The sequence below is a fragment of the Rutilus rutilus genome (assembly GCF_951802725.1).
Source record: "Rutilus rutilus genome assembly, chromosome: 1".
NCBI classification, from domain to species: Eukaryota; Metazoa; Chordata; class Actinopteri; order Cypriniformes; family Leuciscidae; genus Rutilus; species Rutilus rutilus.
The window spans coordinates 80,072,250-80,096,047 of NC_140209.1; the positions used below are offsets into that span (position 1 = coordinate 80,072,250).

General features: G+C 39.6%; 1 protein-coding gene and 1 long non-coding RNA gene across 2 annotated transcripts; both read right to left on the minus strand.

Annotated features, from left to right (window-relative positions):
* Positions 1-12,622: 12,622 nt before the first annotated feature.
* On the minus strand, positions 12,623-13,341 carry LOC311301197. Its single transcript, XR_014629410.1, has 3 exons — positions 13,208-13,341; positions 12,797-12,986; positions 12,623-12,727 (listed from the first exon to the last, which is right to left on the minus strand). It is a non-coding gene; the product is annotated as an uncharacterized lncRNA (long non-coding RNA).
* A 5,590-nt stretch (positions 13,342-18,931) lies between these two features.
* On the minus strand, positions 18,932-22,932 carry LOC311275717 (trace amine-associated receptor 13c-like; the record flags this gene model as incomplete). Its single annotated transcript, XM_084384934.1, has 2 exons — positions 21,988-22,932; positions 18,932-19,147 (listed from the first exon to the last, which is right to left on the minus strand). The coding sequence occupies exons 1-2, from the start codon at positions 22,771-22,773 to the stop codon at positions 18,932-18,934; spliced, it is 1,002 nt and encodes a 333-aa protein (XP_084241060.1). The 5' UTR covers positions 22,774-22,932.
* Positions 22,933-23,798: the final 866 nt, after the last annotated feature.

Consider the following 23,798-nt stretch of genomic DNA (forward strand, 5'->3'; position numbering starts at 1 on the left):
CTATGGCTTAATTGTGGCCCAAATCTGGCAAACAGGAGCGGACCGCCCAAGTGCCATCATTTCACGCGGTATGTGGGCCAGATGAAAATTATGGCACTTAAGGCAATCCGCTCCTGTTTGCCAGATTTGGGCCACAATTAAGCCATAGCAATGCCACATGTAACCCAACAACAAACCAAATAAACCACACCTGGCCACAGTTGATTTTTATACAAACCCTGGTCTTTCCCAACATTCCTCATGCAGCATGGAATGGTGGCACTTTTGCAATGCACTCCTGTTTGCCAGATCTGGTCCACAAGTAGGCCAGTTGTTCAGCCACATGTTAGCCAAGAATTACATAAATAAACCATAACTGTGTGTTTTTGTGTGTGCATGCTGTGCCATATCACTGACACTAAGTATAAACTAAAGAGAAATTTAAAAATGCCCCCTTTTTGTGTTAAGAGAAGTTACAACAGATGATTTAAACACATTGAAAACATTTGCATAATTTATTAATATTGTCAAAGAACAACCAAGTTTCCATTTTCAAAACTGGAAAGCAATCTAAAACAAAAAAATAGTAATAATAAACAAATACAAAATATGTGCATATAAAGTATCTTAGAACTAAACAAAAAACAAAACATGTTTCCAGTTGGTCATAAAAAAAATATATATATATAAAAAAAACAGACAATGCAGAAGTAAACACACTAAAAAACAATGTCAAATGGAGCCATCCAAAATTAAACAATTTGACTTCCTTGACTGGGCCCATCTGCGTCATCATGGCAATCTTGGAAGCCTTTATTGGATACACACACAAAAAAAAAACCTGTTGACTCAGTAACAGAATGCTGACTTTACAATAGTGTTTTAATAGCAATAGCACATTAATACTGAATGGGGAAAAAATGGACTGGAACCACCAGTGCATTAAACAGTTTGGTAACTCTAAGGCCTTAATTGTTAACATTAATGAATGTATTAACTAGTATTAACTAACATGAACTGCATTATTTATTAAGCTTTTTTAATGTTACAGTCATTCACTGTTTGTTCATGTTAGTTCACAGTGCATTAACTAATGTTAACAAATACAACTTTTGAATTGAATAATGCATTAGGGAGCATCACAATGAACATTAACTAAGATTAATAAATGCTGTAAAAGAATTGTGCATGCCTCATGTCAACTAAAGTAGTTAAAGGGTTAGTTCACCCAAAAATGAAAATTCTGTCAGTAATTACTCACCCTTATGTTGTTCCAACCCCGTAAGACTTCCGTTCATCTTCGGAACACAAATTAAGATATTTATGATGAAATCTGAGAGCTGGCTCACTCCTCCATAGGCTTCTAAGGGATTGAAACTTGCCAGCCCAGAAAACGTATTGAAAACATCGTTAAAATAGTCCAAGTGACAACAGTGGCTCAACCATAAGTTTATCAAGCGATGAGAATACTTTTTGTGCGCAAAAAAACAAACAAAAATAATAACTTTATTCCACTATTCATTTTCGGCTGCTTAGTTCTATGCTTAGTTCAAGTAATTTTACATAGTTTAACTGTGCAGCGCATCACACACATGACCAGTGTCGGCCAATAGTGAGCCTGCATGGTAACGAAGAACCCGCAGTTACACTACGTGAACTTGATTGAACTAAGTAGCCGAAAATGAATAGTGGAATAAAGTAGTTGTTTTTGTTTGTTTTTTGCGCATGAAAAGTATTCTCATCGCTTGATAAACTTATGGTTGAGCCACTTTTGTCACTTGGACTATTTTAACTATGTTTTCAATACGTTTTCTGGGCCAGCAAGTTTCAATCCCTTAGAAGGCTATGGAGGAGTGATCCAGCTGTCAGATTTCATCATAAATATCTTAATTTGTGTTCCGAAGATGGAGGGAGGCTTACGGGGTTGGAACAACATGAGTTTACATTACTTTAACTAATGTTAAAGTTTTACCAATGTTTTAATGTATACCTTGCAGCCAATCAGAATCAAGTATTCAGACAGACCATGGTATTATACACATATAGCAAAAACACAATGTAACTGACTTACTGGTGTCTTAAACCCTCCTCCGTTTCTCCCTTTCTCTTCTCCCTCCGTCTCGGTCACTTGACAGATGAAGCTATTTTTTTATAAATGTTTCGATCTCTTGATCAGTGGCTCCAGCTGTCAGTTTATTGTTTCTGACAGTTCCTAAAAATATATAACATTGTAAATGCAAGGATGGATTAAACAACTTTTGAAAATCTTAGGACACAATTAGCGGGAAGACAAGCATTAGCCAGGTGCATACTTTGCCAGTGCCACTGTAAAGAACATTTTGTCCACAGACAAGGACACTCTTTGTTTCCAGATGCCCAAAATGCACAAGTGTGCACAAACCAGGGTGACTAGGAACATGGAATTGTATAGCTATGATTTCTTGTTTCAGAGGAGTTTAAATATGAGGAAACACAAAGGCCAAATTCCCTTAATCATCCATCACTAGGGATGTCAACGATTAATCGACGATAGATTATTTGTCGATAATACATTTAATCGATATAACTTATCGATCATCGATTAAGCAGGTCTTCATGCGTGTGCATGCTGGTCAACCGCAAAACATGTATAGCGAGCACGCCGGAGTTATGTTTGGGACCATTTTACACCTTCATCATGACTATAAGTTTGCGTGTGCATTCGCAGCCTTTTGTTTTGTGCAAATGTAAGTTGTAATATTGTGTATATTTTGTGTAGGCCTAACCTATCTATATCTGATTTATCTCATATTGGATGCATTTGGTTAAGAATTAACTCTGTAGTAAAGCATCAGCTTCAGCGCGCGCAGCTCAAACGGCAGTGCACGACTAATAATGACTATTGGGACTGTAATATTACATAACATTATAAAGAGAACAATATTGTAATAAAACATTGTGAATTATTTGGGTTTAGTTGCCGTGTCGCGTTGCTCCAGGAAGAGCACGTCCACAACATGAGTAGTTCTGAATGAATGGCACGTCACTTAGTTCAAGTTCACTTGTGCATGAATTTGCGTCATTTTGTGCAGATATAATTTGTAATATTATGTTTATTTTGAATATATCTGATTATATATATATATATATATATTGAGCAGCATTTGCAGACCCTGTCATGCTGTTGGCCATAGCCACTGCAGTAGACGCATATCACAGTATTAAGGCTAATGATTAATCGATTAATTGATCGTTAATTTAAATGACGATCGATCATGGAAATTTGTGAAAATTGACATCACTATCCATCACAGTGAGTAAAACCAAAGAATATAGTTCTGATGTGCAGCAAAAGATTGTTGAGCATCACAAAATAGAAACTGGCTGTAAGAAAATAGCTAAATTATTTGAAAATAATTCAGAAGTTCCAATCAATTAAAGATGTTACAAAAAATCTGCCAGGAAGAGGACGTATCTATATTGTCCTAAATTAAGACAATATAGACACGGTGAGGAGGAAAGTTTGATTGGCCAAAAGACTCTCCAAGGATTAGTTGAGTCTTGGGGGTCAGAATGAAAGCATAAAATATATCAAACAACCTCTATATTAAATTGCAACTGCTGCGTCTGTGTAGATGAGAGAAGCAAAGTGCACGCACGTTGTGGTAGGGATGGGTATTGTTAAGGTTTTAATGGTATTACCACTCTTACCGATACTGCTTATCGATCCGGTACTTTAACAGTATTTTTATCGGTTCTTTTTGTTATATAAATTACAGAAACGTCTGTCTGTCTGTTAGCTGCATACCTCTCGAACCGTTAGTCCGATGGATTTCAAACTTGACAGGTGTCTTGCTACGGGCACGAGTAAGTGCAGTGCCGAGTTTGACGTTGTTTGGATGAGAAATGCAAAAGATATCGTTAAAAATATCATTTTTAGAGGGATGTGGTGTAAAAATAAAAATATTCTGACATAAAGACTCTGTCAGCTTAACATAATCCCATAAAAAGCCATGGGACCTTTAAGTCAGCTATACTGTTTACTTCTGAATATTATATTTTATTCACAGCTTTTCTCAGAGTTCACTGTGTAGCCGGCTCCCTGAATCAATTTTCCACATTTATTGTATGACACTATGTCAGTATCAATATTTGCTTTCTACAATCCCACTGAACTTTTGCTGTGTAATTGTAACAATGAGCACTTAAACACACCAAACCAACAATTACTAAAAACACACACAAAAACTGATTTTGCACGGACACTTGCCATCATTTGTAGTAACCTATTTACAAACTGTTTGCTCAAGCGTAGCATTTTCTCGATGTTTAGCATACTAAAAACACACACAAAAACTGATTTTGCACGGGCATTTTGCAGTAGTATTAAACAAAGATAAACAATAGATAAAAAAAGATAAACAATTAAATAAAGATGCACATTATATAGGCCTAGTGCTTTAATTTCAGGAAGGTCATCTAACATCACTTGGCCAAGATGGCGGCGCGAGTACATCGCGAGGCTCGCGGTCTCTCCAGATTCTGTAATTTAGCAGTATTTTTCTTGCTCATTTCGGGTCTGTTCGTCCAGAACAGTTGTGCCTTAACATCGTACACCCAAGGTGAGCTTTTGGATATTGGTTTGCGAATTTCCGACAGTTTTATGGACAACCTTCGACTCCTTCCTGAGATCGCCAGATCACCCGAGGCTATGCACTCTGCCCGGCCGGGCGGAAGTGCTCGCAGGCGCCGGCGAGATCGTAAACAAAGGCGGGGGAAGCGCGGAGGACTAAGAGCTAAGCTAAAGCTAACACCACACCGGCTCTCTTTACCCAGCATTTTCCTTGCCAATGTACGGTCGCTGTTGAACAAAATGGAGGAGATTCGACTCAACATCACATACAGCAAGAGACTTTTGAACTGTAATGTTCTAATTTTCACGGAAACATGGTTAAACAGCGGAATACCGGACAACGCTATTGAGCTAGCGGGACGCCATACATTCCGGGCGGATAGAACATTACATGGCTCCGGTAAGACCAGAGGTGGTGGATTGTGCATTTACATTAACAAAGCTTGGTGCACAAACTCTGCTATTGTTGGGAGACATTGTTCAGCTAACCTTGAGTTTCTCATGGTTAAATGTAGACCGTATTATCTACCGCGGGAGTTCACTTCCACTATTATAACTGCAGCCTATATTCCCCCGGATGCTGATGCCAAGTTTGCTATGAAAGAACTTCACGCAGCCATCAGTAAACAACAGACCGTTCACCCGGAAGCTGCGTTTATTGTTGCGGGTGATTTTAATCATTCAAACTTAAAGTCAGTGCTACCGAAATTTCACCAGCATGTTTCCTGTCACACCAGAGGAAACAAAACCTTAGACCATGTTTACACAAACATGGCTGAAGCTTACGTCGCGACACCCCTCCCCCACTTGGGACAGTCAGATCACCTTTCTTTGTTCCTCACCCCCAAATATGCACCTCTGATCAATCGCGTGAAGCCATCAGTGAAGACCATCAAGGTGTGGCCTGCGGGGGCAGATTTCTCACTCCAGGAAAGGTTTCTACACACAGACTGGAGTATGTTTGCTTCTCAAGCCACCAGTGGCTCTCACACGGACATTGACTGCTACACCTCCTCTGTACTGGATTATATTAATACCACCATTGACAGTGTTACAACCCAGAAGCAGATCACCACATACCCAAATCAGAAGCCATGGATGAACAGGGAAGTGCGACTCCTATTGAAGACACGCAATACTGCCTTCAGATCAGGAGATGCACAAGCCTATAGCACATCCAGAGCAAATCTGAAAAGGGGCATCAAAGAGGCCAAGCACTGCTACAAGCTTAAGATAGAGGGACACTTTTCCAACGCTGACCCTCGGCGCATGTGGCAGGGCATTCAGGCCATCAGTGACTACAAACCCTCTCACTCCACCCCCGCAGCCACTGATGTCAACTTCCTGAACGAGCTAAAGGACTTTTATGCTCGCTTTGAAAGAGACAACAGAGAAACTGCCACCAAGCTCAAATCCTCAGCTGACCACCCACCGATCACACTCTCCTCCACAGATGTCTGCAATGCACTGAGCAGGATCAGCGCGCACAAGGCTGCTGGACCAGACAACATCCCTGGACGCGTACTCAGGGCATGTGCGGAGCAGCTCGCTGGGGTTTTTACAGACATTTTCAACCTGTCTCTTGCCCAAGCAACTGTACCAACATGCTTTAAATGCACTTCCATTGTGCCAGTGCCAAAACACTCCAGCCCGAAGTGCCTTAATGACTACCGCCCTGTAGCACTCACACCCATCGTAATGAAGTGCTTTGAGCGGCTGGTCCTGGCACACCTAAAAGACTCTCTACCATCCACATTGGACTCACACCAGTTTGCCTACCGTAGCAATAGGAGCACAGAGGATGCAGTCTCCATGGCACTGCACTCTGTGCTCACACATCTGGACAATAAGAACACTTATGCACGCATGCTGTTTGTTGACTTCAGCTCAGCATTCAACACTGTCATCCCAACTAAGTTAATAGCCAAACTTGGAGACCTGGGCTTCAACACCTCCATGTGCAACTGGATTTTGGACTTCTTGACCAACAGACCCCAGAATGTTCGATCAGGCTCCAACTGCTCCACATCCATCACACTCAACACTGGTGTACCACAGGGCTGTGTGCTAAGCCCGTTCCTCTACTCCCTCTTCACCTCCGACTGCAAGCCTGTGTACGGATCTAATTCCATCGTCAAGTTTGCGGACGACACTACGGTGATTGGTCTCATCAGCAACAACGATGAGACTGCCTATAGGGAGGAGATCAAGCACCTGGCCACATGGTGCACCGAAAATAACCAGCTCCTCAACACCACCAAAACGAAGGAGCTCATCGTGGACTTCAGGAAAGTGTCAAGAGGCACACACGACACCATCCACATCAATGGAATGGCTGTTGAGCGTGTCTCCAGTTTCAAGTTCCTGGGGACCCACATCTCGGCGGACATGACCTGGACAACCAACACCTCCAGCCTGGTCAAGAAGGCTCACCAGCGCCTCTTCTTCCTGAGGACACTGAGGAAGAATCAGCTTTCCTCCACTATCCTGGTGAACTTCTATCGCTGTGCAATAGAAAGCATCCTGACCAACTGTGCTACAGTGTGGTATGGGAGCTGTTCTGTTGCAGAGCGCAAGGCACTGCAGCGGGTGGTGAAAACCGCCCAGCGCATCACTGGGACTCCACTACCTGCCATCGAGCACATCCAGAGGAAACGCTGTCTGCATCGAGCTCGCAGCATCCTTAAGGACTCCTCTCACCCAGCCCACAGACTGTTTTCTCTCCTGCCCTCCGGCAGGCGTTTCAGGTGCCTCCGGACCAGGACCAGCAGACTAAAGAACAGTTTTTTCCCCAGAGCTGTCTCTTTATTAAACTCTAACCCTCATTGATCCCACTCCCCTTATATACTGATTGACTCTCCTCTCCCTCCTCACACCTGCCTCCATTTTGTTATTTGCAATACTATAATGTTCATTTGCACTGCTGACTGTTATTACAGTAACAACTGTTTACATATGCATCTTGCACTACTACCTTGACTGGAATATGCTCATTTGCACTGCCGACTGTTTATTTACAGTACCGACTGTTATATATACATTGCAATATCGTACCTTAACTGTAATATGCAATTACTTTCCACTGCACTCACTCGGATAGCTTCTGTCCAAACTTTATTTGCACTACTTTAAATCCATTGTTATACTGCTCATTAGCCTAACTTATACATATATCTATTTGTAAAATTCTGTTTATAGTAATATCCATCTGTATATTATGCTCACATTCTGTTTATAGTAACAGCCATCTGTATATATATTCATAGTACATATCTATCTGTAAAATTATGTTTATAGTAACAGCCATCTGTATATTATATTCAGTACATATCTATCTGTAAACATTCTGTTTATAGTAATAGCCATCTGTATATTATTATATTCAGTACATATCTAGCTGTAAATTCTGTTCACAGTAATAGTTATCTGTATATTATATTCATAGGACAATCTATCTGTAAATTTTTGTTTATAATAGTATTCAACTCTATATTTATTCAGTACATATCCATGTTCTGCACTTATGGAACCACTGTATATCCTGCACTTGCTGCTATTGCACTTCTGGTTAGACCTAAACTGCATTTCGTTGCCTTGTACCTGTACTTGTGTAATGACAATAAAGTTGAATCTAATCTAATCTAATTACTGTTCAGGTATGGTCTAAAAATGTATTCTAATAAAGTAATCAAATATAAAATAACACTGCATAGTTTATCATAGATAGATTAATGCTTATTAAAGCTGAAGTTATTTATTCAAGAGCTGTGAGTGATTTTCTCTTTGCCTTTTGTTGTGATATTCGCAGTAATGGCGCAATCGACAGCATGTTTAATAGAACAACCTCGTCTTAATTTGATAAAAATGTAATATTCTGACTGTTTGAGTTTTATTAAAATTAACCATTGGTCATCCAGTGTCATGCAATTAGATCATGATAACTACAGATAAAACCAGGCATAGCCCTATAGCACCTCACTATCATGGCAAAATGTAACTTTATGGTTTCTATGGTATTTGTATGAAAAACAGTAGCCTAAATACATTATTAAATACTGTAATTATACTCCATTAGTCCTTTAATACATTGTCTACATTAATAATATAATACAATTCAATATGTATATCCCACATTTCATTGTGCAGTTAATATTACTAGGCTAACGTTACAGTAAATCCATGGTAAATGATGGGAATTTGTAGACGGAAAAGCCTTCTGTGCACAGTGTTCCTCCTGTTTGTCAGCGCTGTTTCATCTGCCTTTAAACTGGTTTAAATCACTGAGACATTGGTGTTCTTCGCTAAATTCAAGCGCTTCTCACTGGATCTCACAGCGCTGTTTAGTGGTCATGTGATCAAGACCATTCAGCAAGTAAACACATCTGATCTGATAAACGCTGCGCTGCAGTTTGGACTTTGAGCCGAGCGGATACATGTCCAGTGTGGCGCGAGGTTCAAGTGAGTTTTGTTCCGCTTCTGGCGCATAAATATTATCAAACATTTATCAAACTCTTGATATCGTTTAATTGAGAAAAAGTATATTGCGATAATTTTCATTATCGTTTTATCGCCCAGACCTAACTGTAAAGTTTACTTCTTTTTAGTAAGGGATGCATCAGGTAATATGGATTGCCTGTTGCATCAGTTTCTTATTGTATGAAAGCTCCATGTGTGGAGATGGACAGTTATGTTTGGGATTGTTTCCACAATAAAGCTTTTAGTGATAAACTGCTGGCTGTCATACCCGTGCAAGTATGCATTTAAGTGTTTACTTTTTTTAATCAACCTTTTTTAATAATTACGTAAATTTGAGCAAATATGCATCAAGCATGCAAGAAATAGAGAATGGACTTATTAGAGTGAAGATGCAATGTACTGTAACACTTACCAGTAATGACATCTTTCAGCTGCAGTTTGTGGAAAGCTGTTTTGCCATTGATGCCACGCCAGTTAAGTTGTTTGCCAAGGGAGTTGGTGATACACTGCCCCATAACCCGCCAAACGCTATCCTTAACATCAACTCCTCCAATGAAGCTCAATGCAGTAATCTAAAAAAGATCATTTGAAAAACATGGATAAATGTTTTATATAAACACTACTCACAGTTACCCAATTCAGAATAAAATAAAAAATACATTATATCACTTCACGCTTAGTTGGCATTTAGAACAGTCTCTTTGTTGGATACTTGCTTTCTTAACCTGTTATCTACTGTAGGACTGTTACTCTATCACTGATGCAGTTCCATATTCAACTGACAACATGAAGTTGCAGTGTCCTTGAGGTTTAACCGCAATGATCCCCAGTTTAAAATATCAATTTTAGTTTTCCATGGTCCAATAAAGTGGAATATTAATATATTGTCTGATTAAAGTTTAGTCAAATTTAATGTATGTCGGAGTAGTTTATGCAATATGCTGGTAAGGCAAAGCAGGGTTCTCAAGTTTTATCAAAAGCTTGGAGTGAGATCACATGCGGTTAGGGGAGGAGCCCTAATGGAGCCCCGCCCCCGCCCGTCCGTCCGTCCCCGCCCCCCAATTTTACCCATTGTTCATAATTAACCACCACAAATTGAAATTATAACAATTGTTAAATCTGATAAATGACAGAGCAATTAATCACATCAAATATACTCTTAAATGTTATATTTCAAAATTACAAATATACAAAAATATAAGAAATTGCTCCAAACAGTTTGGAAAAACAAATCTTTTTGCATTTTGAATGTGTCTAGTCGTAATGGTATAATGATTTATTGTGTGGTGGGACATTGTGAACAAATGACATAGTATTAAGGTGTGTGTGTAAGTATGGCCTGGTAAACCTTACATTATGGGGACAAAATGTCCCCACAAGGAGGGCAATATCCGAAATCCTTGTTCGTGTGGGGACATTTTTTGGTCCCCATGAGGAAAACGGCTTATAAATCAAAAAAGTTATGTTTTTTTGAAAATGTGAAATTGCAGAAAGTTTTCTGTGATGGGTAGGTTTAGGGGTAGGGTTAGTGTAAGGGAATAGAATATACAGTTTGTACAGTATAAAAATCATTATGTCTATGGAAAGTCCCCACAAAAAATTAAAACACTACATGTGTGTGTGTGTGTGTGTGTACACAAGAGTACACACTCCAGCTTATGAAATGTGTTTTGTGTTGTAAGTGTTTGTTGCACATTTTGACGCCTTGATAACATTGATATATTTAATGTTCTGGCCTAAAAATGTTAGACGAGCTTTCTTAATTCCAACTTACCTTCTCCATCACGACGTGTGTTCGCGTGATGTTGTTGGTTACTTAGTAACGAACGTACGGCGGCCGAGAATTTTCCGTCAACTTCCGTGTGTTCGCGCCTATGGTTCGCGCATCTATGTAACGAACGCAATCTGGCCGAGATACGTGCTGGCGGCAGGAAGCTTCACTTTGTGTGCCTGCGCCTCGTATACAACGTTATATATAAAGCTTGCAGGACAACTTGGTTGGCATTGCCTTTTCAGCGTGAGAAATACACGGTGTGGCGTGTGAGCGTGTGAACTGGTTGAATTGCGTGTGTCTCACGGCCAATGCGTGAGACTTGAGAACCCTGGGCAAAGTGTTAGTTACAATTTTTTTTTTGAGGTCAGCCTCTTCCCTCAGACGTTTTTCCAGAGCCAGCAGGGAGGTAAGATCTTTCAGCGGCAGTAAGTCTCTGTCGATGGGATCCTGCCCATGAGCAGGTTCGCCCATTTTCTGCATGTTCATCAGAATGACTTTGAGTTGATCCATCATCATTTCCTGATTTGTAAGAATTCTATGCAGAAGAGCTAAAAATAAAGACAAACATGTGATTTATGTAATTTTAACAGATAATAATTTTTATTTACCTGTGAAAACAAATCTAGAAAGAGACATGAGTATTTATTTAATAAATCACTTACGAGCAAGACCACTTAAAGTAACTGTTCCTGACTGTTGTGCTTCAGAACTTCCCATAGACCGACTGGGTTCGGGGCTTTTTTCAGCACGCTGGGGCTCAGGACTTGTCACAGAGTGTCTGGGCTCAGGACTTGTCATATGCTTTGGGGTTTCAAGCTTTTGAACCCTTCTCTTTATTGCAGACTCAATTGCAAAGTTTGGTCCTGTTATCTTTGGGGCTGGAGGCAACGATCCTGTTTGTTTAACCAAATCTTTGTCGTCACTCTCAAAGCGAATGTTTGGTCTTGTCGGGGCACAGAAAATAAAATCAAAATTTATTTTAATCAATTTCACAGATCAGTCTCAGTCTAGTCTGGTAGTGTCTCAAATTTCTGCTGTTCCTGTTCCTCCCTGCCTGCCCTGTTTCTCGCTTCTGTCACCACTATCTCCTAGTTGCCCAACTGTTTCCCTTAAGAATCGTCAATGCTTTGTGTTCCTGCCCTTATCTGCCCAGCTGTACCCTTTTTTTAGATTTAAGCTTGTATTTAAGGCCAATGTCCAGGGTTTCCCTAAGCATATATTACAAGCATATTACCCCCCAACCAGTCTAAACATTTGCAGAAATGTTAATGCACTAACAAATCTAAGATCAGATTCAATCTCTTTTAGTAGTGACACAATGTCATCATGGTCAGAGTTTGAGGCCGAACATGTAATAATTGTTTTTTTTTTGTTTTTACTAATAATGCGATTTCATATACTAGTTTTTTAAGCTCTTTATTTTCTGTATTATTCAACAAAGACAAGCAATAAATCATTGTATAATATGGCTGGGAACTGGGAATCTTTAGTCACCTCATGATCATGATTGAGTCACCTCAAAAAAATGTTTGTGATGGAATTACACACTGTATGTATTTATAAGAACTTTTTTTTTTAAATAATTACACTTTAAAAAATAAGTTTTACACTTTAAATTACACTTTTAAATTGTAGCTTATATAAACGAATATAGCTTCAAAACATAAACATAAAAACAAGTAAATATTAAAGAGGAACAAAAACATATTACAAGCAATAAACATAATTTTTTATGCCTACAGCAATAGTAGTAGAATGGCACTTTAATACTTACAGCCTTTTTCGCCTTTTCTTTGGAATGTCATCCACATCTTCTTCCTCTGCTGTCTGAAGGTCAGTTTGTGTTTCTACTTGAGGAAGTTTTAGACGAGCAGCTTTGTAGGTTGCTGTAAAGAAATATCATTAGATTTTTTTTCAAAAGCCTATTGGTAAATAATAATATGTGATGTGCATACCAGCTTTATATAAAATTCGAACACAATATGCGTCCCACGTGTGTCCAGGTTGCTCCTCATTTCGTATGGCCTTTACTAATTCATCACGTCTGTATTGAGCTGGCCATTGACATATTTCCTTTTCAACCCAAAGTGCTGGTACCACTTCAACTTCTTGGGTTTCTAGAAACTCTACAATGTAAAACATGACCTAGAACAGAAAGAGGCACAAAGTAACTAACATTAAGAGTATGCACTTGTAACTTTTGCACTTTTTTAATTTAAACAAATGACCATAATTAGAAGTCATTTTTTATGATAAATCATAATAAGGGCTTTAAAAGGTGAATGATGGTTTAAGTGCACATAAATGTCCTTATTAACACATGTTTCAGAACCAAGTTATTAGAAGTATAAATATGGTATACACACCTACTGAGATAACCCAAGGCAGGCTGGACTCTGTCACTGCTGTCTAATTGTGATGCCAATCTGCACATAAATTAATTCAATTTGAAAAAGATTGGACTATCTAAAATTCAGATTTAAAGACTACCAAAACACCACGCAATGAATGACATTTAGGATGGGTCTGCATGAAGAAGTGGAATGACAACAAATCCAACCTCCAAAGGCAACCGGACGCACTTCTGCATTTTGGTATCTAATGTTAAGCACATCAGCTTTGGTGACAGATCTGACACAAAACAAATTCCCAAATCTGTGGACTCAGTGGGATAATCAAAGAACTTTGCAATGTGTCTATATTCTTTGCAGACAATATATTCCTCACCTTCAAAGACAATTATATTCTGAACCAATAGTATCTTATTGTTCATCTTTATACATCTGTCCCTCTCTGATGTGTTGATGACAAACTCATCTATCGACAGTTCCTTAAATTGGGAGACCGCTCCTGTGAATCCTTCTGGAACAGGTCCATCTGAGTGCCGCATTTTCATTTTTTTGTGAGCTTTCCGGGTTTCCTCATCATTTAAACTTGTTGAATCAAGTTCTGAAATTCTGCGTATAACTTGCTGCAGTGGTGAGCTAGGTTTTCTAACCATTCCTTTAAATTTTTTTAAGTAGTTTTCAAAAGGAAACCCTGATATTAAATCTAAGTGGCCATGCACCTTCACATCATCACTGAGATGAGTCAGACCATGTATGTTGCACACTAAAAAACAATGACCATAGAGTTCCCCAAAATGCTTAACAAATGATCTAAGTAGTGTGTTTGCAAAGTCATTTAACAGCAAACAATATGTTGGACTTGCCAATATATATATGCCCACAGACAACAACATAAAATTTTGGTAAACCTCAGTAGTCAGCACATCCCTCAAAACTACTGGACCAGTGTAAAGTAAGAACTGCCTAAGTTCTGTTGCTTTCCATCGTAACCTTTCATCAAGTGCCCTTGGTCTTCTAGCAAATTCAGAGGGTATGTAACTCTTGAGAGCAAGCAGTTTGCCAGAAATGATAGACACTTGCCTGGATGAAATACGGTAACTCAACTTGCCGCGAGTTCCCATCCACAAATCAAGCAGACGACGCACCACACCTAAGCACACTAAATGCATATAGTCATGTGGAAATCCACTAACCATGGCAACAGATGTTTCACAAAATGGGGAATGTTGTACATGGTGGTCTTCATCCTCTGCATTTGAAAAAGAAACATCGGTTCTTACCCTAGAATTAAGTTCTGGGAATGTCATGCGATTATTAATGTAAATGCCAGACTGTACACATTTATCACAGCCACTGTATTCATTGTGTGACTTAATACCCTTAATAAAAGCCCTCGCAGGAGCATCACAGATTACCGAGCACACAGTCAAGAAGAAGGTCTTTCCATTAATTACAAAACCAGTGCTCAAGGATTTCAACTCACAGACCAGATCCTTCAGATATTCTGACAATGACTGAGGCTTCGAGTTCCCACAGTAAAGAGCAATCAGCATAGGTTTTCTACTGTAAGCCTGGAGCATTCCTAAAATTGGCCAGAACTGTACACCTGAACTTGTAATTTGAAGCTGTGATGATTCCGGACAACTGATGTAAGCTTCTGAAATATGTGGCTGAACATGTTCTGTATACCAAAGTAATGGAATGATCCACTCGCCAAGGAAACAACACTATGTTGAGTCTGTGTTTTGAGTAATGTTCTTGCATCTTTTGGCAAAGATGGGTGATAGACTTTCAGTATCGACAAAAGGGCAGACAAAGCAATCAATGAAATGCGAAAATGTGTTGCCCAGTCTCTCAAACATCCCGCTAAATCTTTAGTAATATAAAGACTATCCTCGTCACTTGCTGATTCGCTTTCCCCATCACTTTCTGATCCACAGATTGGTGGCAAAACAAAGCTTGAAGTAACTACTTCATTTTCAACACTATGCTCTTCATTAGTACAATCCATACTATCCTCATCATTCAAAGATTTCATAAACTGGGTGACTCTTTTAACAGCCCTTTTCCTTAAATTGCTGCGAGTGATATTCCACTTTTCTCGCTCCATGACACAGTAATTACACCTACAATTACATGAAGTACAGTCAATAACCAGGTGCGCTGAAAAACAAACAAAAAGAAGCTTTTTCATTGATACTTTTTTATTTTGTAGCACATGAAACGTATCAGCAGCTTACCTTAATGGTGACAGTGAACTCTAAACTGTAGGCTATTTTATTCCCACCAGCAGTTTTCTGTAGCAAATCACATTGACATGTTATTAAGGTGAACATCCTGACTCAAAACATTAAATGAAAAAATATACTAAAAATGTGAAATACATAGAGTAATAATACCTGAACCAACTTGCTCGATAATATCTATTAGGCTATTGTTACTTTGTAATCATCTCATAAAAGCTTTTATTGTAAGAAAAAGCATGTAGTAATTTGTGCATTATTGCTAGTTAACGAAAAATGCTGTCACAAAGTAATAAAACTAGTGCAGTTACTGCAGTATTACTGTATGCCCAATGTATAAACATGAATGAAAAATTACACTATAGGCTATTATATATACATTTTTCATTGTTGTGCCAAAATAAGACAAGAGTTAAATACTTTCACCGTGCAGAACTGACTGAAGGTTGGCAAGATCAATCGGTCAATCGATACTTGTTCATTTCGTATTCGACAACCATAATAGATCTAGCTTAGTTTTAAACTGCCAAAATAATGTTACTTCGAAATTAGAAGTTATTCCATTAACTCACACAACATGGATATAACGAAGCAATCGCTAAGAAAATATAAATGTATCGATTATATCTTACCTTGATTGTTTGCAGTATTCGTCCTCCCTCCAACTGACAATCCTTTGACCTTTTGGTTTCGAGCGCCTTTTTCGCGCTTTACGGCTACGTTTAAATTTAAAGGGCCGAATCAGTTTGAATTTTTTTTTTTTTTTCAAAGACAACTTGCAGTAAATATTTTGTTATAAACAAAATAGAGATCTTATCTCTAATAAAGAAGTAAGCTGAAGCAAAAAAAGGGACAATTTTGTCATGAATGCAGGGGGCTGAAAAATTTAATTATCAAAATAATATTTTCTCACAAGAGCTTCTGCTGCTTTGTCGTTCATTTAATCGTATTTCATCAATTATAATGTCAATTAAAATGATATATATTTTTTATCTTTAAGAAAGATTATTTATAGCCTAAAAATGACAGTTGTATAAATGTAAATTATATTAAGCCAGAAATGTAATACAATTAAATGTTTATTTATTTATTTAAAATATGTTTATTTCATTTTAAAATATTTATATATATATATATAATATTTTAAGGGGGTTTCAAATACCCTTTGTGGGGTCACTTGAGACACATAGGAACAGTGAATAACAAGCTTTTTGACTTCAATGTCGACTTATAGTCCTACTCTCCACAACAAATCCAGTACATTTGTTATAAAAATAGCCAAGTAATAAGAAATATCTTGATTGATTAATTATTATGTCATAATTTTAACTCATCTTGAGGCCCCAGTGGAAGTTTGTCCGGGTCTGCTCTAGAAGTTAGGCCTATGACACTGCTAGCAAGATAAGCAAGGTTTCACCGAGTAGGCTACAACATGTTCCTGGCTCAACATCTTTATTGATCCTGGAACAGCATTCATATCGACCAATTAGAATTGAAGTTTGCAGTTATGTCAAGTTTAGGCTTTCAACCATGCTTCTAGATCAGTGTTATTATAATTTCCCTCTGATTGTAGGGTTAGGGTTAGGGTTAGGGTTAGGGTTAGGACTATTTTTATGGACAGGAATGATGTTCCAAGATCAACAAAAATATGTTGATACAGGAGCATGTACTTGGTAAAATCATTGTGCCCCAAGCTTTGCACAAACAGCAACTAAAGTATCTTCTTGCACATCCCAAAACCATAAAAAAACTCTTCATAAGTTTGAACTTAGACACTTAAACTTTTCGAGACACTCTACCTACAAAACATGTCAGCAATAGCATATATGTCATAGATGTAAGTACATGTAGCCTCACATCCAGCCTAAGGCCATGTGTTCACCAAAGCGTTTTTAGCCAGCCGAAAATGCTAGGCAATCTGCTGAAAACGCCTAGCTGTGGGTGATTGAAAGTGTTTTGGTAGTGGAGCGTTTTTTTTGTTTTGTTTTTTTTGTTTTTTAGACGCTTTGTTGCTATACAGAATATCCGTGGCACAGTTTACTTGTAACTGATTTCGCTGATAATTTGTATAATACTAATAATGTTTGTATAGTACGGTATAGACACGTATGTTAGGAAAGCAGAAATTTTATTTTTCCATCTACTCTGCTATTTGATGTTGTACAGAAAGAATGTTGTGACAGTTGGTCGGTGTGGTATTTTTCCCGCCCCTCCTCCATTGTGATTGGACGGTCTGGTAGAAAATGACATTGATGAGTGTTTTAACCAAAGTTTAACATTCTTTAACTCTCGCCGATCTATAAAAAACGCTGAGTGTTCAGCGCTTTATAGCCAGAAAAATACATTGCGTTTTAAAAACGCGGCACTCCCATTGAAAACAATTGAAGAAACACACCAGTCACGTGAAAAAAAAAACCGCATTGGTGGACACGACACACAGCCTAAGTGTCTGCTGCATCTATACCAAAAAATATTCTTACATGTCGTTAAAAAAAATTTCACGGCAGTTTCAAAGTCTGTCCTTTTTGAGCTAAATTAGCCATTGTCAGAAGTGTTGCATCTAAGCCAGAAATGGACTTACCACGTAGGTTTAAATTTTTGCGGGGCATATTTCAAATGTGGGCCAAGTTAGACTTACACCCTGATTAGCCAATGCTGACTGTGCCGTATATTTTCCAAATGTGGCCCAAATTGTTATGAATTATATGGGCCATATTTGCCATGTCATATGGGTGGTACTTTCGGCTCACACCTGAGGCAGTGCCACTGTACCATATCTTTGCCAAAACTGGCCCAAATACATTTTAAGATAACTGTGCCTCATTTGCAGCGTTATATGTGGGCCACTTTTGGCTCACATCCAGATGAGCCAGTGGTCACTTAGCCATATCTTTGCCAAACCTGGCCCAGATGTGTTATAAGATAACTGGGCCACATTTTCAGGATTATATGTGGGCCACTTTTGGCTCACATTCAGATGAGCCAGTGCCACTGTGCCATATCTTTGCCAAACCTGGCCCAGATATGTTTTAAGATAACTGGGCCACATTTGCTGAAACATATGTGGGCCATATTTGGTTTACATCCAGATTAGTCATTGTCGATTGTGCCACGTTTTTGCCATAGGTGCCCCACATTTGGTTTGTCATATTTGGGCCATGTTTATTATCTATCATATGGGCCACTTTAGGTTCAGATTCAGATTACACATTCCCATGAGTGCCGCATCTTTGCCTAAAATGGCCCACATGTGATTTACATTTTTTGGGCCATATTTGCCATTTTACATGTGGGCCACTTCAGGCTCAGACACATTTGGTCCGGGCCATAAGAAGGCCACCAGTGCCGCATCATTGCCTGAAGTGGCCCACATCCGTCTGCTATCTGGGTACTCTCTGAAATAAGCTACACACTAAGAAACATGTAGTGTAAATTACAAATATAAATCCTACAAAGATAATCATATCCTTTATGAGTGACAGCTTTACCAGTTTAATTACTATTGATGCTTTGTAAAAATATCAACCAGAGATGATGCTGGCTGAAATATCTTCAGAGTTAAGTTGTGTTTAGCTGTCTTTTTAAACCAGGGATAAAATAAAGCATATATCAGTGGCTTCAGACCTGAATTTGTGTACAAGACCCATGATAAAACATTTAAGGTTGTGGAAGAGATTACTGATATAGAACAGATATAGTATGGTACAAAAACAAATCATATTGTCACGACGTGACAAAAAAACATGTGGAACTTATTCCCGCCGAAGCAGTGTTTCTGGTGGGACACTTGTGAGTGAAACTCCGTCCCCGGGCCTGTGTGTGTCTGTTGTTATGACAACCCCAACAGATTGGCTACAGGTGTGGGGAATTTACTCAGAGTTTGGAAGAAGCCCTGTTCGCATTTGAGAGGATAAAAAGCAGGAGAGAGAGGCGGTTGGGGTTGGTCTTTCTCCCCCGTGAGAAGTCGTTTTATTGGGCAGTTGCAGTTATTGGAGTACTGGTGAATGAAGAGGAGAGTGTTGGCTTGATGAGAGATTTGAGGACAACAGAGGGAGAGTGAAATACCCCGTTTACATTGGAGAAGAGCTAAGTAACTGAGAACTGAGTCTCGTAATTGCATGTATTTGACACTGAATTGGATGTGGCTGGGAGTGTTTGGATCACGATCATAAATATCACTGAGTGGATTGTATTGATTCATTACCGGTCTCTTATCTTCTCCTCCATTAAAAATGGTGATGTGAATTCTGCCTGTGTATGTGAAGAACAACCTCCCAAAACATCCTCAGCAGTATTGATGATCACGGCCCCCTCGCACAGAGACCAAAGGGTGAGTGCTGGCTTTAAATTGCATCTTGTGAAGTGAGTTTTGCAGTGCCTAGGATTGATGTTTCCCCCACATTATATGCTTGAAGTGGAATTGCCGTGTGTGTGGAAGATACATTCCCTTTTGCCGTGCACTCTCCCTGTGCTATGCTGGTTGTTACGACCCGGCTCAAAGTCATAACACAAAGAGGACAACTGACAAGATGAATTAAAATAAAGAAATTGTAAATTTATTTAAAGTTAAACCAATAATGTCTAGGGTTCAAACACAAGATAATTATAGTAAATATCAACACAAAATCAAATCAATAAACAGTTGGAAATGAGGTTGGTAGAGGTGTGGAAATCATATGGGAACACAAACTCAAGAACCCACTCTTCAAACAAAGTCACAAAACAAATGAGAGAGACCTAGGCAAAATCCAGGAGCTCCTTAAATAGTTTGCCACAAGTGCAGCTGATCTTCATTAGGGCAATCCCGTCCACCAAGGAGGAGTCAGTCCTAGAACTCTCACAAAAGATAAGAGAGAAAAAAAAAAAAAACAGGGCCAGGGATGTAACACTGGTCTACTGTCATTAGTGAGTTCTGTGACATTGATTTGTTCTAACTGTCTGGATGTGGAGGAATTATCATCTGGGATTTGAATTAACCCCTCTGTTTGCGCTAATAGGAGAGGAGATGTCCTGTTGAAATGTTCACTGTCTGTCTCAGTAAAAACCCCGTGCAGCCTGTCAACTTCGAGTCTGCTGCATCCTTGTAGCCCACCTGTGCTGAGAGAAGTGACTGTCCCTCTGTCCTGAACATGAGGCTGGCACGCTCTGGCTGAAACATCCACTCTGTCTGTGGCAGAAGAAGCCCTGTTCAGTCTGTTGACTTCGAGTCTGCTGTATCCCTGCAACTCATCTATACTGTGAGAAGTGTTCGCTCCTTTCAACGTATGTGAACTGTATACTTTGTCTGAAGCATCCATTCTGTCTGTCTCAGTAGAAGCCCCGTTCAGCCCGTCGACTTCGAGTCTGCTGTATCCCTGCAACTCATCTGCATTGTGAGAAGTGTTTGTTCCTTTCAGCGCATGTGAACTGTATACCTGTCTGCAGTATCCATTCTGTCTGTCCCAGTAGGAGCCCCGTGCAGCCTGTCGACTTTGAGTCTGCTGCATCCTTATAGTCACCTGTGCTGGGAGAAGTGGCTGTCCCTCTGTCACGAACGTGAGGCTGGTACGCTCTGTCTGAAATATCCACTCTGTCTATGTCGGAAGAAGCCCTGTTCGGCCTGTCGACGTCGAGTCTGCTGTATCTCTGCAACTCATCTGCATTGTGAGAAGTGTTCGTTCCTTTCAGCGCATGTGAACTGTATACTTGTCTGCAGCATCTCATTCTGTCTGTTCCAGAAGAAGCCCCGTTTCGCTTGTTGACTTCGAGTCTGCTGCATCTTTGTAATCCACCTGTACTGTGAGAAGTGGTCATCCCTCTCAGAAAAAGCGTGAGAGCTGTACGTTCTGTCTGAAGCATCCATTCTGTCTGCCTCTGAAGAGTCCCTGTTCGTTCTGTTGACTTTGAGTCTGCTGCAGCCTCGCAACCCATCTGTATGGTGAGAAGTGCACGTCCCCCTGCAACAACTGTGAGAAGTGTATACTGTTGAAGTATTCATTCTGTCTGTTCCAGAAGAAGCCCCGTTCAGCTTGTTGACTTCGAGTCTGCTGCATCTTTGTAATCCACCTGTACTGGAGAAGTGCCTGCCTCCTCCTCTGCGGGCGAGCGTGGGAACAGTGAGCCGTGTTGGAGTCGCCATACAGTGGGTCCTCCATCTATTTACTCTGTATACGTACCTGACTGACATCCATTCGCCACAAGTTCCGCACCTGTGAAAGAAGGAAGGAAGGCCGGAAATCATCTACTTACCAGAGGAGACTTACCGGACCGCTCACTTGCCAACCGCATCCCCACCTGTGGAAGACCTACGTGACCATCCACCTGTTCGCCGCCCATCCACTGCAGGGTCCGCACTGAGGAAGAGGGTGGGAGAGGCCCGGCCGTTGCATCGTTCACCTTCGATCCCTGAGGGCAACAAGGGAGAAGATTTTAGATTAGGATTTCCAATTTGCTTTTACTTCGAAATAAAACTTGTTAAATTTATTCTGTCTCCGACTCTTCCCTCTGACACGCTCCTCGAGGTGGTCCTGGTTCAGGGGTGGGTGCAGTCTAGCTTGGCCCATCCCAACCTGTGACAATATAAACTATCACAATTATTCCTAATGTCAGAGCAGCTTTACTCTCAGATTTCCTCCTCAATGAACCTTCCGTTACACATTTACCACCCTTCATCAGAGAGTTTATAACTTTCACTTGCTGATGTGCAACATAGAAAATCCTCAAATATAAAGATATGATTTGGGTACATGGAAAAATAAAAGACATGAACAGATCAATAACAAACCAGGCAAATCCTATCGTAAGAGAACACTCTCCATAACACGTGTCTGTTCTGAGTGGATTGTCAAAATATCCATTATTAATTACAAGGGTAGTGTAATAAGTTGAAAAACAAACCCAGCTCAGACAGATGGTTATTAAAGTTTTAGTTGTGGTTATTTTCTGTGGGTACAGTAAAGGGTGACACACAGCCACATAACGATCAACAGCAATTAAAACTAAATTACTGAGAGATCCTGAGAAAACCAATCCAAGGATTATCATAAAAAGTTTACATAAAGTTTCTCCAAAGTACCAACACGTCTCAATCTGCCTAGAGCCCTCTATGGGTAAAAGAACTCCCATAAGCATGTCGGCCACAGCCAGAGAGAGAATAATCAGGTTGGTTGGAGTGTGAAGCTTCTTGAAGTGAGAGATGGAGATGATCACCAGCAGGTTCAGAAACACAGTCCATGCTGACAGCAATGATACAAACACATACATGATATTGTATTCATATTTAGAGCGTTTTCCCTTGATACATGATGAGTTGACGGCAGGAAAGCAGTAAAGAGTCTCATGGTCCGCTGTCTCATAGGCCATGAGTGAGTCTCCTGCTGTTAGGAGTTTGTTCTGCTCTCTTTCTTGTCTATAATTTATACAGTGTCTGGATCAGACGACACCTCCCATCTCCTGCCCACTGTCCACTGCCCCATGATGTAACATTCATCTTTTTTTTATTTTTTTTTACATTAGCTTTGAAATGCAATCAATTTCTTCCGTCCAGAATATAATTCTCTTACACTGGTCAAAAGTTAAAGCATGTTTTGTTTTTTGCATCATTTCTTCACTGTCTTGTTATAGTTTAGTATTTCCACATGAAAGCAATGCACAGGTGGAACTGAACTGAACACGTGTGGTGGTTTTTGCTTTAATCAGTAATCAGCCACTGTAGATCACCCTTCCTTTGAGCGGCTCCTGGAACTCATCTGAGGGGTCCCTTGGTGAGGTTAAGATGATTTCTGTGAATTAGGAATGGGGTCCAGAAATAGAGGGATTATGTCATCCATTGGAACTCAACAATGCTTGAGCTGTCCATAACCCTCCCAGTTTACCCTGTAAAATAACTATTGCAATGTAATAAGTGGGCAATAACTGTCCTGTTTACAGAACACATTATCAAAAATGGTGAAATAATCTTTATATTGTACAGTGAAAAAGCTATTGAATTGAACATATGTGTAATAAAAAGTTTTCAGTTCCCAATGATATCCATTATATGGACAAAAAAATACAATAAAAGTAATAAAAATACAAAAAAAGCGAAACTGGTCTGGTTACCCACATTCTACAAAATATCTCTTACCGGTTTGGTAAGACACGAGTGCGAGGGCTTTTTACAATACAGATGTCAGGGTCTCTTCTGTCTAGTCTATTTCTTGGTTTTGTGATACAGCCCTGACACTCCTGTTCCCTTTCAGTCTGGTAACGTTCAACTTAGTCGATCGTACCAACTGATATTGTATACAAATCAAGCCAAATGAGCTTTGGCAGGTGTGCAATCCACGCGTGTATAACAGGGAAGTGGATACACCCACCATTCATTCTTTTCGCTTCGGAGCCGATCA